General features: G+C 31.7%; 1 protein-coding gene across 1 annotated transcript; it reads right to left on the bottom strand.

Annotated features, from left to right (window-relative positions):
• Positions 1-284: 284 nt before the first annotated feature.
• LOC124352698 (phosphoglycerate mutase 1-like) lies at positions 285-17,782 on the bottom strand. Its single transcript, XM_046802300.1, has 4 exons — positions 17,605-17,782; positions 5,252-5,484; positions 2,098-2,362; positions 285-863 (listed from the first exon to the last, which is right to left on the bottom strand). The coding sequence occupies exons 1-4, from the start codon at positions 17,702-17,704 to the stop codon at positions 697-699; spliced, it is 765 nt and encodes a 254-aa protein (XP_046658256.1). The 5' UTR covers positions 17,705-17,782; the 3' UTR covers positions 285-696.
• Positions 17,783-18,451: the final 669 nt, after the last annotated feature.

The raw sequence follows: 18,451 nt of genomic DNA, 5'->3' as shown, positions 1-18,451 counted from the left end.
CACAACATAAAAATTTTAGTTTTGTAAACTGGCAGCCAAAGACAATTAAAATCCAAATTTATATGCACAACATAAAAATTTTAGTTTTGTAAACGATTTTTCACCAAGGTTAATAACAAGTACCAGTAATGGAATTCGCTAATGATTACAATGTCCTGTCAATGATCATTTCTAGTTTTCACCATTAGATATGAACAGTGTTTTATTAAAACTTCTGTGATTTGTCTTTTCTGTGCTGGCAGCTGTGGAAATGGAATAATAATTTAAGCAATGAAACCAAAAACTTCTATTTGTACTAAGTTTAGCACTTTATTTGTGAAATGATATTATTGTTAATGTTACTGGAACACCTCTTAGCTACAGTTTACTGACATGTCAAGGTCATTTCATAACAAAATACAATATACACTCAGACACAATAAATAATAACAATGGATCCACACAAACCTGTCATGTATTCAAAAAAAAAACTTTACCTCAACAGGTAGTAATTTACCTACTTACTATCGCATATTAAATTCTAAAACAAGATAACAATTTGATATTAGACAATATATCTTTGGGTACAAAACCAATTAAAGTTAATTTTACATTGACCTAAAACAAATTTAAATAAATAATTTTAATGGAGGAGTAATAATATTAACATTTTATTAACGTTTTCAGGGCAAAATATGGCAATGATTGGCGCCTTGTTCACTTGGCTTTTCCTTGAGCAGCAACAGCCTCCATAGCCTTCTTTACAGTCTCTTCATCTCCAAGGAATTTCATGGAAACAACTGGTTTGAAATTTTCATCCAACTCGTACACAAATGGAATTCCAGTTGGAAGGTTAAGGCCCATAATGGCTTCTTCTGACATATCTGAAAAATTAACGTAAAATTACAAATTATGAATTAAATTCTTTTTTAATAAATAAACATTAAAAAATGAATGAGAGATCCCAAAATTAACAGGATTGAGCGCCACCCACCCAATTGAATGTGTGCTACTAAATGGGCAGGCTTCACACCTAAGTTACTGTATACTTGAACTTATCTTTGCAGTACATCAGGAATTTTATCAAGTTAGTCACATGAGGTGAAACTGAGTTAATGGTGTCTATGTAGTTTTATTACAATTCTTACTAATAAATACTCTACAAATTAGGTAAAAGGCGGGTTTCTCATAACTTTAATATCCCTACAGTTTTGGCAAGACAAAACAATTCATCAGCAATACCATTAAAATATCTAGAGCTGGGGAAATGTTCTTGTCTGTCCATTGTGCAGACTGTGGTAAGAATGTTAAAAATAAAAGAGAACTCTATTATTACTGGCATTGAGTTATAATAATAATACAAACAAATTTTGAAAATTACACAGCTCCACTGCATTTTTGTGCGAACAAAGACTTATGCCAACTAACAATTCTGAGTCATAGACATTTTACTAACATATATCTTTACTATTCAAAATATGAATGTTATAAGGGTTTTGAACTGTTATTGGTTTAGTATTGCTATAAAACAGTAAAATCGTATGTCGAAGCTATCAATCTGATTTGTCATCTGGTTATAAACAGTCCAGGTGTCAAAGCTATAAGAAAAAGCTTGCCTGTCAGAACTTTGAGAGAAAATATAAAATGGATTAAATTAATGAAGTGGTTCAACTAAATTATTCTCATAAAATCTACAGCATAAGCATTTATCAATTCATTGGTCATAAATAGATGTTGATAAAGAAAAATATTTAGTACAGGTGTCTTAAAAACTGCAATTACTATTTATTAGAAAATAAATAAAGACATCTGATAATTCTCATCAGTTGGATTTTTGCCAATTTCATTCATTAGCACAGAGATAACTGGAACAAAGAGGAAGGCTGTGACCCAGACTAATAGTTGAGAACAGAGGTTCAACAAAAGGTTCAACACCCAATTGAATAGAAAATGTCAAAATTATTTACCTTCCGGCACTATTCTTATTTTTGACAAGATCTCAAAAAAGCCAGTAAAAACATTAAAGATAAGGGTCTTTCAAGGAAATAGGAAAAAATGTTTACATACATAAGAGAAAAAAAGAATTTGATTACAAGCCACTAGTCCAATTATACATACTGTCTAAATGCTTGACGATCCCACGCAGACTGTTTCCATGGGCTGCAATGAGAATTTTTTTGCCCGCTTTAAGTTGAGGAATGATGACATCATTCCAGTATGGCAAGGTTCTCTCGATAGTCAACTTCAGTGACTCAAACATGGGGAACTGATCCTTGGGTGGGCCCTGGGCGTATCTCGGGTCATTCACTATGGTATCATAGTATTGGTGATCCTTCTCCATGGCGGGCGGTGGCACATCGTAGCTCCGCCGCCAAATTTGCACCTATAACAATATTCCTAAAATTTAAAAATCTCTCAAAGAAAAGAAAATTACTGTTTTAAAAATTCTGTTATTTTATAAAAAAATATTGCAAAATAAAAAAAAATTAAAATTTATCAAATGAAAATAACAAATATGTTATTTCAAGGAGACCTGAAAGGGTTGTAAAAGAAAGATTCTGAGGTTCTATCTCTTGTGATTTTATGCAAAGCAAACTGACCTTGTTCAATATTTAAGTTTCATCTGAGTAACATCATAATGTTTACATTCATGAATAATGTGTATTAATTTAATAAATAAAACAGTTTTATTGGAAATATACACTATGTCATACAAATCTAAATTCTACTGAATAATGTATTGTAGTTTTAGGGAAAAGATATGTTATTATTATTTAATAAAAATTATTCACATATCCGGCAAATTTGGAGAGAAAAGAATATATTTCCTATCATTTCCATGTGTCTAATTTTAAGCCTAACCACATCACGCATACTGCCATAAAAAATTCTAAAATGCTATTAGAAGATTCTAAATTAATAAAAGGTGATGAAATTATGTCTAGTAAATTTTATTTTGTAAAAGAATAGTAATATAAAACATGCACTAACACAATTAATAAAACAATTATTACAATCAAGGCTACATATATATATATATATATATACAGGGTGTCCAAAAAGTCCCGGGTCGGTTAAATATTTTTCAAATATTTTAAATAGAGCTACAAAACCTTCCCGGGTCGGTTGAACACAAAACCTTACACAAAGTTACTGGACATAAAAATCTATTTTATCACATATTCAGTGATCCGCTACTTCCTCAGGGGGGCGGCCCGCTAGGAGTCAGAAGAAAATCTTAAATGTAAGCATAGGTTGATATGCATATCAAATTAAACTAGGTCAATTTAAGAGTACAACCCTCAAACCCAACCTCAAACGGATAACCTCAAAATGGCAGCCGTTCAAAGATGGCAAGAGTTTGGGTAAAAAAGTCCCGGGTCGGTTGAATATTTTTCAAAATATTTAAAATAGAGCTACAAAACCTTACACAAAGTTACTGGACATAAAAATCTATTTTATCACATATTCAGTGATCCGCTACTTCCTCAGGGGGGCGGCCCGCTAGGAGTCAGAAGAAAACCTCTTAAATTTGATATGCATATCAAATGCTTATCATTTAAAGGTCTATATTAGAGAGCCGAGCCCCCCTAAGAAGTACGGATCACTCAAACGGATAACCGAGTCAAAAATGGCAGCCGTTCATTTTAGATGGCAAGAGATTTAACCGACCCGGGACTTTTTGGACACCTGTATGTATATATATATATATGTAGCCTTGATTGTAATAATTGTTTTATTAATTGTGTTAGTGCATGTTTTATATTACTATTCTTTTACAACCTATGCTTACATTTAAGATTTTCTTCTGACTCCTAGCGGGCCGCCCCCCTGAGGAAGTAGCGGATCACTGAATATGTGATAAAATAGATTTTTATGTCCAGTAACTTTGTGTATGGTTTTGTAGCTCTATTTTCAATATTTTTGAAAAATATTCAACCGACCCGGGACTTTTTGGACACCCTGTATATATATATATATATATTCTTTAAATTATGTTTGGGTATTTGGTTTAAAGTAACAGCCTAGAATTCATACATTACTCATGGCAATTTGTTTTTTTTTTTGGGAATTCATGGCATTTTTCTGTTGTGACGTTGAACATCAGCATATTTAATCTTAATTACTATATTTTGTGATATAGTACTACTTGTTTGTTTCCTTTTTGTAAGACTTGTACTTGAACCCAAAGTAATATTTTAATGGTATACAGATAACATTAGATAGGCTATCTTTAATTCTCCTTGGCTTATTGATTACAATTCTGATAATAAACTAACTCATTTACCAAATTGGTATTAAATGTTAGATGTAGCAATTATTAACTGTTTTTTAATCAGTTATTTTATTGAAATTGAATACAGTTTTACTATCATTAGAAGATAAATAATTCTAGATTAAATTTGCAATTAAGTTATTGTTCTGGACAAAGTTCTGAACAAAATCCAGTTAAATTCCCATCTCATAATGGGTAAGTAACAGCCTACAATACACACTTGATGTTCACTGACAACAAGTTATTATTACTTAAATAATAGGAAAAATTATAATCAATATAAACGAACCAATATGACCCATTTTGAAATAAAATTCTTCTTACTCTTGGATTTGAACGTGAACAATTTGGAAGGCTTTAAATTTTATTTGAACTGAAATAAAACTTTAAGGCTGTATAAAAAACCGCATATCCTTATGGAAACCGACCACATGTTTATAACAACATTTTTTTACTGGTGTATGGAATCACCTCCTGAAATTTGGCGTTCTATCACAATTACACCATGCTTAAAATTACACTGACTTTTGTGAGATTAGAGAAATATATTTTCAGAATTACTCACATAAGGATCAAACACTCACAATCAACATTTCCAATTAACAAGCATCACTGTTGATAATCATACATTTACATATTCTACTTACATCTGGGGAATCCTTAATGTATTTAATAAATCCATAAATGATCTAATCGGTTGTGATTACGTATGGTGTTTTTATCATACGAGGGAAAAAGGAAACATAAGTACAAAATAAAAATGTGCAAAATCCAAATAGTCTGACCTAAAGGTTACTTCCGATTGACAGCAGTGTCGAATTAATCAGATTTCCCATCATTTCAGATTACAAACTTTTCGGATCTTACAGGTTATGCCTATCTAATTGTCTTTTATGTTCAATATAGAGGACCTAAAGGATTGGAACATGATTTTTCAGTGGTAATTAATTACTAAAACTTTATGAGGCTAAGAATTTTAAAATTCCAGCATTGTACCTGATCCTCTCCATATTTAGCTGCAGTTTCAGCCTTGTTCAGTCCGGTCAGACCTCCGTAATGTCGCTCATTAAGACGCCAGGTCTTCTCAATGGGGATGTCTTCTTGGCCAATACCTTTAAGGGCTGCAGCCAATGTCTTTTGTGCTCGGGTCAACACAGATGTGTGGGCAATGTCAAACTTAAAATTGGCATTCTTTAATGCAACACCAGCAGCTGCAGCCTCCTCTTCTCCTAAAGTGGATAAATTTAATTGTTTTATTAAAAATACATAACAAGGGGTTTAGACAGAAAAAGATAATTGAAGACATAACATTAGGATAAAAATTAAATCTAATCTATTACACTAAATTCACTATTTATAACATTTTATAATACTATTTCTTGAAAATTTAGATGGTTATGCTGTTAAAATCATGACGTGAGTAAATGAAGTCACCAAAGCTGTAAGATCAAAACCATTATGACAAGAGTGTGTGCCTCAAGGATCAGTCTTAGGTTCTGTATTGTTTAACTCTTCCTCAGTTACTTCCCAGCACACGTTCATAAGTGTGTCCAGCACAGCATTGATCAGTTACCATTTGATGAAGAAGCAGTAGTTTTTACGATTTACAAATTCTGTTACATGTATACTGTCAGTCACTCAGTTGAAAAATTTTTGGACTTTTCAGTTTTTTTTACAAAAAGGTTGTTTTTCAGATTTTAACATGATTTTTGAGCCTCCTATCAGCTATTGAAGAATATTTCAAATTTATAATGGACTGAAATCATTTTTTTTTCCAGTTTTCTACCTCTTGTCCTAGAGTTATCAACAATTTCTTTGAGGATCCTGAAAATGAAATATTTTGTAGTGTCTTCATGGCACCCTACAAATATTTTAAGAGACTACTTTTAAGTTAGAAAAAGAATAAATATCTTCAACTGAAGTTTTTATGAAATATGCTGAATCAAAACAGAAGTTAGTCGGTACAAGAAGTAGCAAGTTCGTCCCAATGATGGCCATACAAAACCTTTCTGGCAGAAGAACATGATGACACGAATTTGGAAGAATTTAAGTCACACGCCTTTCAACTTTACACCAAATGAATAGATTATTTATACTTGTCAAAAGCCAGTTTTGTGGGGAGCTGTTATATATACTTGGATAAAAAAAACCAAAGTAATATATGCTTGAACGGGAAATTGTGGAAAAGTTATGTGAGTACATAATTCTGTATTGAGAACTGTAATCAATATTGATCAGTTATTTGATCAAGAGGTTTTAGGAAAGTATTCAGTGGAAAGAAGTTTTACTCTTGAAGCATCTCAGCCATTTCTTTTTTAAAGGGGAAAAAAGGATAAAAAATATAAACAAAGAATTTGAAATATTCATTATATATTCAGGTGCATAAAGAGTCAAATAATAAGGAACCATTAAAAAATTATTTCCCAAAAAATTGGTATTTTATGTTTTTATTGACTTGTAAACAGCTGGCTGATTGTTGGCCAGAACAGCTGACGGTTGTGGTTTTTTTTTGTTGGTTTGTTATTGCAGATGGTTCAAGTTAACACCAGGGAGTTTATGGTCTATGTTATAGTTTGACTTTTGAAGATTTACTTGGACTAGTTGACTTTTGAAGGTGAGTTGTATTATTATACTAATTCAAAATACAAAATTACTATTCTAGTTGTCCCATCCGTTACAAAAAAGTTAATAAAGTTAAGTTTATTGCAGTAACAGTAATGTCACAAAATTCCTACTTTGGGAAAGTAAGGTCAAGTGAAACCCTTTTTTAATTTAAATATTTTTACAGTTTTAGGAAATTCATTTTAGCAGTTTTTGGTGTAACGGATGGGACATGTAACGGATGGGACAATGTCTGATAATATAAGGAATTAGTTGTTAAAGGTCCTCAAATATCAATAACAAATAGTTTTGAAGTTATGTACATAGCATGAATAACTGTGAATGCAAAGAGTGGCCTAGATGAACAAAAAATTAAACCAATTAGAGATATTTATCAGTTTTATAAACTTTTTAAATCTGCCAAAACATAGAATGTGTAAATTTAAATTTTAAGAACACTACACTTCTTAGGCCTCAATTTGAGGTAGACTACACAAATATTATTACAAAGTAGCCATTAACAAGACAAATATTCCTCACATATAAAGAATGTTTTTCAATTCAAGCTTGAGCTGATATTAAATTGTGTGCTTTTAGATTATGCCTATCAACCAAAAATCGGATGGCCAAATGTCGTGTGAAGAAAAAGTCTGATCCTGGAGCTTGGGAAGAACATTTACGAAAGGACAGAGAAAGAAACAAAGCCAGAAGAAATGTAAAGAAGGAAGAAAGACTCTCTGATCCAAATTTATTGAAAGCAGACAGAGAAAAGGAGCGACTTCGAAAGAGAGCAGCAAGAGAGAAAAAAAACAGTCTAAAACTGGGGACACCAACTGTTGAAAATTCGTGTGTTGTCGAGAGACGAGATGAGAACTTCCTCTCCGTCAATTTTATGCATAAAAACTGGTACTCGAGTTCTTTTGGCCAACAGAAGCTGACATTCAGACTCTACAACCAAATGACATTTTATGCAAAATTGATGTGCCTCCACACCCTGTCTCCAATAGACATTTTGGAAAATACTGTCAATCAGATCCAAGAACTCCAAGAATTTAAATAGTTTAAGCAGTAGATAAAACAAAAAGCTTAGTTGTAAAAAAGCGTTTAATTAAAAAAATTGCTTTTTTTTTATAAAAAAACACACCTTGTTTTTTTAATCTCCATTAACTTAATAAATAGTTTTCATCACCATTAAAAACACATTATGGTATTGAAAATTTCATTGTTAATGATCTAAATCACCAACGTTTGGTTACTCGTCCCATCCGTTTACATTGGGAACATGATTTATTTCTAGATAACGTTTATTATAATGATAAAGATAAGTATAAAACTGAAAAGTATGCAATCTAATTAATAGGGAGTATTTTTCCTGTTGTGTTAAAGATATGGACAGAACTGAATTACTCCCCATAAAGAGAATCATCACTTGCTACACTTCCTAATTGTGTCCCATCCGTTACATGTTTTTGAACTCTTTTAACTCTTAAAATAATAATTGTATTTTTTAACCACTAGCATATTAATTTACATCAACTCTTTAAGCAACCAATTATGTTGTAAGTTTTTACTTTAATACCCATTATTTAACTTATACAGCTTTCTTTAGGGTAAAAAAACACAGTAAAACTGTCCATCCCATCCGTTACAAAAGAATGGCTGATCTGTGGATGTCAGAGACAAATAGACTTCAAGTTAACAAGGTTCAAGATATGCTTTCTATTACAGTCAACTGTACATTTTCTGTGTAATTAAATGAAAAATGTCTTTATTAGAGGTGAAGTTTGGACTATATAAAATCCTCCCTACCACTTAACCTCAAAACCTGTGCTGATTTTTATGAAGAAATAAAGAATAACAAGGCGTTTCTAAACAATGTGCTATCCTCTGTGAAAAATATGATTGGCACACTGCTAAAACACTATGTGCTCTTCATCCTCACAAAATTTGTAAAATAAAATAGTTTTTGAGATAAAATTAATTTGTAATCACTAAAAGATGTAAATAAAAAAATTCTGTAATGAAAACAACTTTTTTTTCTAATAATTAATTTTTCTTTCATATAAATCAAACAACAGGCTATTTAGACTAAATAAGAGAGGAAAATTGCTTTTAGAATGTGTAAAACTCTTCAATCAACATTTAATCTTTTAAAAATGTTCAGGTGGACTCCTGGACTCCCTTGTTGCAAGGGGGGAGAGAGGTAGAGGAGTAGGTCTACTCCCCCCACCACTGGTTTTCACCATTCTGTTGTTGCTGGTTTTAAGAATTATGGCAACCCTACTTGCATATAACTTCTACCATGTATTTAATTGACATTATTGTGTTTCTTGAAGTTATGTCAATAAATAATTTGAATAATTTAATCACTAAAAGTATCCCAAAAACAAAAACACTTATTTGGAAAGTTTTCAAAACGTAAGTTTTTCAATTTGAAATCATACAAAACTAAGCAGGATTGGCTAAGAGTAAAGCACTTTATTGTGATAACTTAAGAAAGGCCACTGCAAAACTTGAATATCAGTAATATGAGTAATAAAAAACAAACAGTAAGGTATATGGAATAGATCATAAATATATTTAGTTTTTTTGTTATAACATGCAACTTTGTAGAAAAAATATTTGGGGGGGGGGTGTCATAGTTATGAAATACAATTATTGTGGAAAAATACAAATGCAGGTTAGCCATCTTGTGTCAATTTCACATAGTTTTAGAAAAACAAACTTTATGCACATAAATGGAACCTATAGGATACTAGCTACAGAACAAAAAGTAGTTGTGCACATGAATAATGAAAAATAGTTATTATAAGTAAGAGTCTAATATAGTGTTAATGAATATATGTTGCAAATTGTAGATGTTCTTAATCAGAATGAAATACAAAATAAAGTAGTAATAATAAATAAATATCATAATTAATTTTTTGAAAAAGGTTTTTATTTATTTTTGTGATACTTTATAAATTGTACAACCATTTTCCAAAGTCTTGGGTATGAATGATACAATTTATGTAAATAAATCTGTGATATGCAGATGGAAAATTTTTATTTAGTTTTATAAAATCTACACCTATGACAAAATACATGGAATCATAATAAATATATCATTTGCCTCCACAATGATTGCAATGTCAATAATATACCTCATTGTACACATTTTATAATGCATCAATAGGAGTTTTCCACTATACTATTAAATTGCTTCACAATAGTAATTAGATATACATGTATCTTATCAAAGTTATTTATGTTATGAATTAAAATGAGATTAAGGTATTACAGTTTAATGTTAGAAATATTGAATTATCTTGAGAAGATAACACAATGAATGTTTTATTCAATATGATTAAATTAAAACAATAGACAATATTCTTTATTGACATAATCATAGAGGCGTACATGGTGTCAAAGTTATTTAAAAAAATATAACTTAAATTATCTATATCAGCGTACAGAATAATATCATCAATATCAATGTACAGAAAGAGAAGTACGGTTTTCTGGAGAGGATGTGTTCAACCATTTCTTCAAAGTGGTTAAACATTGCTACCTTGGAGAAAACATATAGATAGTTCCACAAATTTCCTATTCTAACCTATGTACAGTATGTTATCATTTATTTTTCTATTACACATTTTTATTACTTAATTATAATTTCTGAATTATTTATAATTAAGAGTTTTTTTCTATTTCTTGTTCTAGTTATTTGATTGTTATAGTTAATTTATTATTTGTGAGATTATCACTGTTATACTAAATTTTATATTTTAATTTCAAAACATATGATTGTTATAGAAGACTATAGATACTTTGATATCGATTGATAGTCTTGAAGAAGTTTTCTTAGCCATAAATAAACTAAGAAATAGCTCTTGTCTACATATTTATGGAATAAATGCTATACACTTAAAAATAGCTTCTAAGCACATAAGTGAGATCTTAGCATACTTATTTAACGTATTCATCACACAGGGCTCTTATCCTGAGAAACTTAAACAAACTAAAGTGATACCAATACATAAGAAAAGTCAGAAAGATTTATGTTCAATCTATAGACCCATATCCAATGTGCCCAGTGTCGAAGGTATTGGAACGTCTCATACATAGTCAGAAGATAATCTTCCTAGAAGGAAATAATCTTTTATCAGAATGTCAGCATGGTTTTAGGCCTAAGCGTAGCACTGTTGCAGCGACTCAAGCTCTAATTACAAACTGCTTTAAAGGTCTGGAGGCTTAAAGGAGTGTTCTCTTTAGATTATATGATATGTCCAAGGCCTTCGACACTGTAACACATGATGTGTTACTAGATAAGCTGTATTTTTACTCATTGATAGTGTTGCCATTTCTTTTTTTTTAGATCTTACTTGGAAAATAGATGGCAGTCTGTATATTTAAATGGCTATATTTCTAATTCTTTGCAGATTGTACAAGGCGTACCACAGGGGTCTATACTTGGTCTGACCTTGTTCATAATTTACATAAATGATCTTCCAAGTAATATCATGGAGCAACATGTAGTGTTTTATGTTTACAGATGATCTGGCAGTGGCGTTCAGGGTATTGGTCCTCAGACAGCTAAAGATATTGTTACCTCTAAATCAGATGTAATACATGACTGGTGTAATGCTAATAAGCTGAGCTTAATGGGGAGAAGGTTCAGGACATACAACTTTGCCTTCGTTCTGGTTCAGAGAGATTGGCATCCTTAAATTTCTTGGGCTTCCATCTTCAGTCCAACCTCAAATGGCACTCTCACATTGACAATCTGGCCGCAAAAATACTAAAGGGTCTATTTATGAGTAGATCATTGAGAGGGAATGTGTTTCCTTTGCACCTACTATCGTTATGTACATAGCCACTTGTCCTATGGAACTTCACTTTGGGGTCATTCCCATGTCAATTCAACCAGGTCATTTCACCAAACACCTCAGATTTTTATGAAACTTGGTACATTTGTTCTATATATAGAGATTAATAACACCACAAATTTTAAATTTTTTATCTCACATACTTTTTTAGTTATGGCACTTTAAAGTTTGGTCGTTTTCTCAGTTTCCGAGCATTGGATAGTGCCCAGTAAAAGACGTGTATTAGGATAGAAAAAAAAATTCTCATTCACTTATTTGGCACCCAATCTTGGTGAAATTTTTAAGGTAGGTTTATATAAAGTATAAGGAAGTTAAAAAAAATTTATATAACATAACCCTAAGCTAAGCATAAAATATTTATAAAAAAATATTTTTTGAACTTTTTACAATTTAAAAAACGGGAACATGGCTCAGCGTAAAATTAAATATCTCAAAAAGGGAATGAGATAATCAAGAATTTTTTCCCCCCTAAATTATCTATATGAAAATGGGCTTTAATTTAATAAAATAAAAGTTTTGTGTATTTTCTTCCTTCTATTTATTGATACCATTGAAAGTGACATTATATTACTTACGAGCAATGTGAAGTTCGCCTGGTTTTCAATAAATGGGTATAGCTTGTTAAACAAGGATAAATTACATTTTTATGTTTGGTAATCATAATTCACCCTTTCACTGTACTTATTTTAAGGCTTTGAAAGTTAATGAACCATTAGCTTTTCAATTAATTTTATGCACTCTGGTGAGAATTGATATGTTCTTCCAGTCGAGGTGTGTGGAGGCTCAACCACTGCAAGGATGTGTGGAATCGGCACATCACATATATCATCTCGTTTTGGCCAGTAAAAATGAGGGGGATGGTCCTGCTGGATGAAGAAATTTTACTGTAGCGTCTCCATCTTCCTTGGCAACATTTGTTATTATCCCAAAGAACCAAAGATTGTCGTATTTACAAGCAATGTAGCGTGAGGGGTACAAATCTTCTTCTCTTACATTTAAGGCCAACCCTCTCCTTAAATTGTACGTTAGGCTAGGATGTTCATCAGTACTAATTCGCCTTGCTTCTAATGTTCCTGAAGAGTCCAAGGGTCTAAAGTTGTGAAAACTTCTGGTACCTGGAAGAGTATTAAGGTTTTCAAAACGTGTTTCAAGCTGTCGGGCGAACATCATCTGCTGATTCTTTTGAAATGAAATGGAAAATTTATTTTTGGATATGTTTTGATTTACAAAACTCGTAAAAGGTAGCTGCTGTTAGTATTTGATCTTGAAGAGGCCTTTGAAGACTTGCTTTTCTCGCCAAACCTTTTAACAGTTCCCCCAATACCGTCACATTCAGTTTTGCCGTGGCTTGTAGCAAAGAAAGACCATTGGCCTTTTAATTTTGAAGTCTTTTTCATGAAGTGAAAGGTTCATGAAGTTGTATTTGTTCTTGTACTGTCCGGCGCAACCGTCACTGTAATAGTGAACATCCGTGACATTTGGGATAATTTTCCTTGACATACTCTAACAGGGTTTCTTGTATTTTATATAAACCATACAAACATCATGATTTAAGTCATCGGAGATTACACAATGTGATGAGACTATTTTTTCCTCGTCAAACACACATGTTAATAATTACTGGATGAACAGTACAGGAGTCTGAGGTCCAATGATAACCCTGCACCTCATCTTGAATCACAAATGAGAAATTCTCACTAAAGTCCATTGATATAATGGCTTCGTTTGGCGCACAGTTATCCTTTAAGCTTTTAAAATAGCTGGACTGGCTTTTTGCAATATAAGAATGAGGGATCAGTTTTTCTATTTTTGTTGCCAACTCGTCAACCAAATTCATCAATAGTTGAAGTTTGTGTTATCATCTGTGTCCTGTCTGTAGCTACCCACTGTTTGAATTCTATTCTATCATCTTCTTCATAGTTTTCAAACTTTGCTTGTAAGAATGTTGTCAGATTGTCTTTTGAGGGACATGCTTCACATCGCCTTAACATGCAGTTTTGAGTTGGATTTTCACATAAAAGAAGATTTTGTAGATCTTTGTGACTCTCTTCTTCCCAGTTGTGCTGCATGTATTAAAGAGCAACACATTTTGATGAATAGTACACACACAAACAGAGTGTGTTCCACTAGCACCAGCCAGAACACACCATTTGGGACGAAGAGTACAAAACTTGGAGAACCCTATTTTTATGTCAGGATGTTCCCTTTTGAAGTTTGCAAATATTTCATTGAGGTTACTTAAAATTAATCTTTTCCTTCTCATATTTTTTCTTTCCCAGGCTTACTACATCTTTCATACCTGGCAAAACTCTTGATTGCTCGTCGCTTTGATAAAAATTTGTGACCAACTCCCACAACTTCAGGACTGAGTTTCTTTCCTCTTCTTGGTTCAGGTTCAGCCAAAAGTCCTTTTTCTTTGTACAATTTTTGTGCCTGTCTAGCAGAATAATCAGACACTTCAAAGGCATCTTTGATTTTTGTTCTCGACCAATTCAGTGATGCTGGAATCGTTAATAGTTGTATTTTCTTTTTTGATGAAAGTTTATTTACTTCACTTTTTATATTCTCAACAAGCAGGTCCATTTCATCTGCTTTTTGTTCAGCTGTTTTTTGCAATTTAGGTATTTTTGGTGGCAAACTGAACATCTAAAACTGTTTCAATTTTCTTTTTTACATTTTGATGCAGTTTTTCTAATTTATTTTGTGCATAACCAATTTTGGAGTTTTTCATTCAACGCATGTAATTTAAGAGGTGAACAAACCAATATCCGTTAAAGAGGAATTTAGAGAATCAATAGCCTCTTCTTTTTTTGTAACTGAGTTTCAGTTTCAGTCGGCAGTGTAAAAAGATCATCATCATGTGATTCTTCTTCACAGTCATTTGGAGTAGAGAATATATTTTTAGAGCAATTGGTGCACAACTTTTCCCCTGGTTTTACCTTTAAACCTTTTGTGATACAGGCCTGACTTTGCTGAATACTTACAACTCTTAAGCCATTTTTTAATGGGTTTCTTATGTTTTTTAAAAGGATCACAACAGACTTTTTGGAGGAATTCGTACTTGGTCAAAAATAAACTCTTATGATGCAAACAAATGTTAATTATTTCCTTATCATCTAATTCACTTCTTATTTTAATCAAGTTGAGATTTTCTTCAGACAAATCACTAACATTTTCTAGCCCTTTTTTTGTAACATAAGTTAATTTGTGGCATTCTGTCAGTTTTAATAGCCCTATACTACACTTATTGTCCATTTCTAATTGATTTAAAAGCAGGTTAAATTTCTCTTCTTTACAAATGCATCATAAAACAACGAAAATTTTCAAAAAATTAAGTTCAAAAAATTTGATCTATACAAGTATATGGAATATCATTAATCTTTGTATTAATATTAGGTTTTTTAAAGATTGGCACCTTAGTTAAAAACCTCAATTCAACACTCAGACACACACACTAACACAATATCATAAATCCAAAGAAAGGTAAACACCACTTTATAACCACCACAGCTTATAACACTGTTACCTCTCTTGGGACACTAGTAACAGACTGGCTCATAACTGTCAGATACACTGCCTAGAAAAGCAGCCTGTCATGACATGAAAACCTCGTGTTGCAACTTGCCCAGATTAGGAGGTAGAATATCTGCCTGTTTATTTCTGTAGTCTAATCTATTTTAAACATGAATGTTGACATTGAACTTAGGTACAGTACTGTGTTAAACTAAGCTTCTATATAAATATTATAATAATTATAATGTTTTATATAGAACATTATAATTATTAAAATGTTAAATTAAAATTATTAAAAATTTTATTTAATTTTCATTAACAATCTGTAGCCATTGAGACTGGTACAACCTCGCTTTGATTGTAATTAATATATTGTAACTTGCAATGGCCTTAGTTAATAGAAGGAAGAGAAAATACACAAAACTTTTATTTTATTAAATTAAAGCCCACTTCATATAGATAATTTAGGGGGGGAAAAAATTCTTGATTATCTCATTTCCCTTTTTGAGATATTTAATTTTACGCTGAGCCATGTTTCCCGTTTTTTAAATTGTAAAAAGTTCAAAAAATATTTTTTTTATAATATTTTATGCTTAGCTTAGGGTTATGTTATATATTTTTTTTTTAACTTCCTTATACTTATATAAACCTACCTTGAAAAATTTCACCAAGATTGGGTGCCAAATAAGTGAATGAGAATTTTTTTTTCTATCCTAATACACGTTTTACTGGGCACTATCCAATGCTCGGAAACTGAGAAACGACCAAACTTTAAAGTGCCATAACTAAAAAAGTATGTGAGATAAAAATTTAAAATTTGGTGGTGTTATTAATCTCTTATATATAGAACAAATGTACCAAGTTTCATAAAAATCTGAGGTGTTTGGTGAAAAAAATTATTTTTTTCTGGTTGAATTGATGTGGAATGACCCTTTGGGCATATTGTTCTTATGCTCACAAATTATTTGTGTTACAAAAAAAGCTGTCCACCTTATCTGTGGTGTGGACTGGCAGGCTCACTGCAAACCTTTTTTTGTTAATCTAGGTATCCTTACTCTATCGTCTATGTATGTTGCTTCAATTCTTACACACGTAAAGGAGAACTTGCAAAGTACAACTAAAGTTAGTGACATACATAACTATATTACAAGAAATAGCCATAATATAGCACAAAAAGATGCATGTTTTCAGTGACTCAACAAAGCTTTGTGTATCAAGGGATTCAAATAAACAATGCATTACCTGAAAAATTAAAAAACTGACACCTCATAATTTTAAGATAGCACTTAAGGAAATGCTATTGAATAATCCATTGTATAATATTACAGATTTTGATGGTGTAATAGCTGCACTATTTCCTTAAGTTTATATTTAAGGCAAATTGACGACTGTCATACTTTTTGTAAAATGTCAATGACAAGATTTCTGATTCTGATATGCATTATCCGAATATTATGTATCTATGATTAATCTATATAAAAACCAGAATCCCCTTATTGTACTCTACCCGCATTCATTCCAAATAACAGTGTTTATGATAAGAACTCTTTGATTTGTGCATGACTTTTCTGGCATTTTTAGAGGCCCCTTCCTAGGATAAAAGGCCTAGCCTTTACCTTCAAATACTAATAGTAATATAACTTGAGAAAGATTGGTGGTATCAATTTACAATAACGTGACCATGGAAAGGTAATGTTCATTTTTTTCCCCCTGAAAACTACAATTTTTCCTGAAAACAATAGTGAAGAAAAAATTCGTCGGCAAACGAAAATCAAAGGAGTTACGATTTTTGAAAACTCTGTTTTTTGACAGTATCTCTGGCAATTTTACTGAAATGATGCTGACAAGTACGTTAATTCTGGTCAACGATGCCTGCCCGCTGCGCAGTGCAGCGCACTGCTTGCTCTTTTAGAAAAAAAAATTAACTCGAGCTTGCAAAAGTCGAATCCCAGATCACGTGATGCCCCTGATCCTTAACCCTCCAAGTGTTGTTCGACAAAATTTTGTCCGGTTATTTTCCATTTTTAAACGCAATAATGCCCGAAAGGCATCAATATAATACAATAATATACTTTCCCCCCAGTTTATATGCACCTGTGATAATAATACTTGGCTATAAAATGCCCAACCCATGAAAAAAAAGTCCATTTTTTCATGGTCACCGGTATTGTAAATAAATACCAGATTGGTAACTAAGCGATTTTAGTTACGGAGTGATGAAACAAGTTAAAATACTATAATTAACAGAACTTTCCTAAATGTTTTAAAAACAAACTAAACACAATAAATATAAAACAAATAAATATGTATACACAAACAAATAAATATACAATTTTACAAAATTTGAGGTTAGGCTTCAATACATACCTTTCGGGCTTAAATTTGCGTCAAACCATCCACAAAACAAATTTTTCTGATTCCACTCGCTTTCTCCGTGACGAACCATAACAATCGTGTATTTGGCCATTTTATTAACAGAACCTGAAAATTTAACAGCGGCTATTAAATTCACCTTCCTCCTAGCGATCGCAAATTGAAATGAACGTGACCTTGGTAATGTCAGAAGGTTGTTGAAAATACAGCCTATACTGGTTCTTCCATTCATGCTAAGTCAAAACACTACTTATTTACTACTTAATTACTGTTTGAACACTAAGTATTTTTTATGTAAAAATTTCAATCACAAATTGAATAATCTCTCGATTTTACAAACACAATCAATGAATAATCAAAATGAAACAAATCAATTTATTTTTAATCGCTAGCTATTACTTGTTGATTTGACTTAACTTACTCTTTTTGTGAGTGACGATAAGCTTTATTATGACGATAAGAATACTACTATATTATTATAAATATAAACCAGTACTGTCAAAATTGTGGCAGGGAATGTCATATTTCCACTCTGGTGACATACTTAATATTCTTAATATTCAAATATTACGCTACTTGGAAGTAGCTATCTAGGACTTGTATTTTGGGGTATGAATCAGATTAAAGACCAATAATGGGGGTATTGTAGTGATGGATTATTCGAATAAAAAAGTTATTCGTTATTTGATAGTTTTTTGCCATACAATTAATCGATTGTTTTAAAAATTATTCGAATAATTTGGGTGAATAAATGTTTTGAATAAACTGTTACGGGTTTGCGGCCGTTTGCGTTTAGTTTTATTCGCTCAAATTATTATTCTTTCTTTGGGGGAAGTATGGG

The sequence above is a fragment of the Homalodisca vitripennis genome, chromosome 1, assembly GCF_021130785.1.
Source record: "Homalodisca vitripennis isolate AUS2020 chromosome 1, UT_GWSS_2.1, whole genome shotgun sequence".
NCBI classification, from domain to species: Eukaryota; Metazoa; Arthropoda; class Insecta; order Hemiptera; family Cicadellidae; genus Homalodisca; species Homalodisca vitripennis.
Note: the sequence above shows the minus strand (reverse complement) of the source record. Positions and strands in the feature narration are given on the sequence as shown.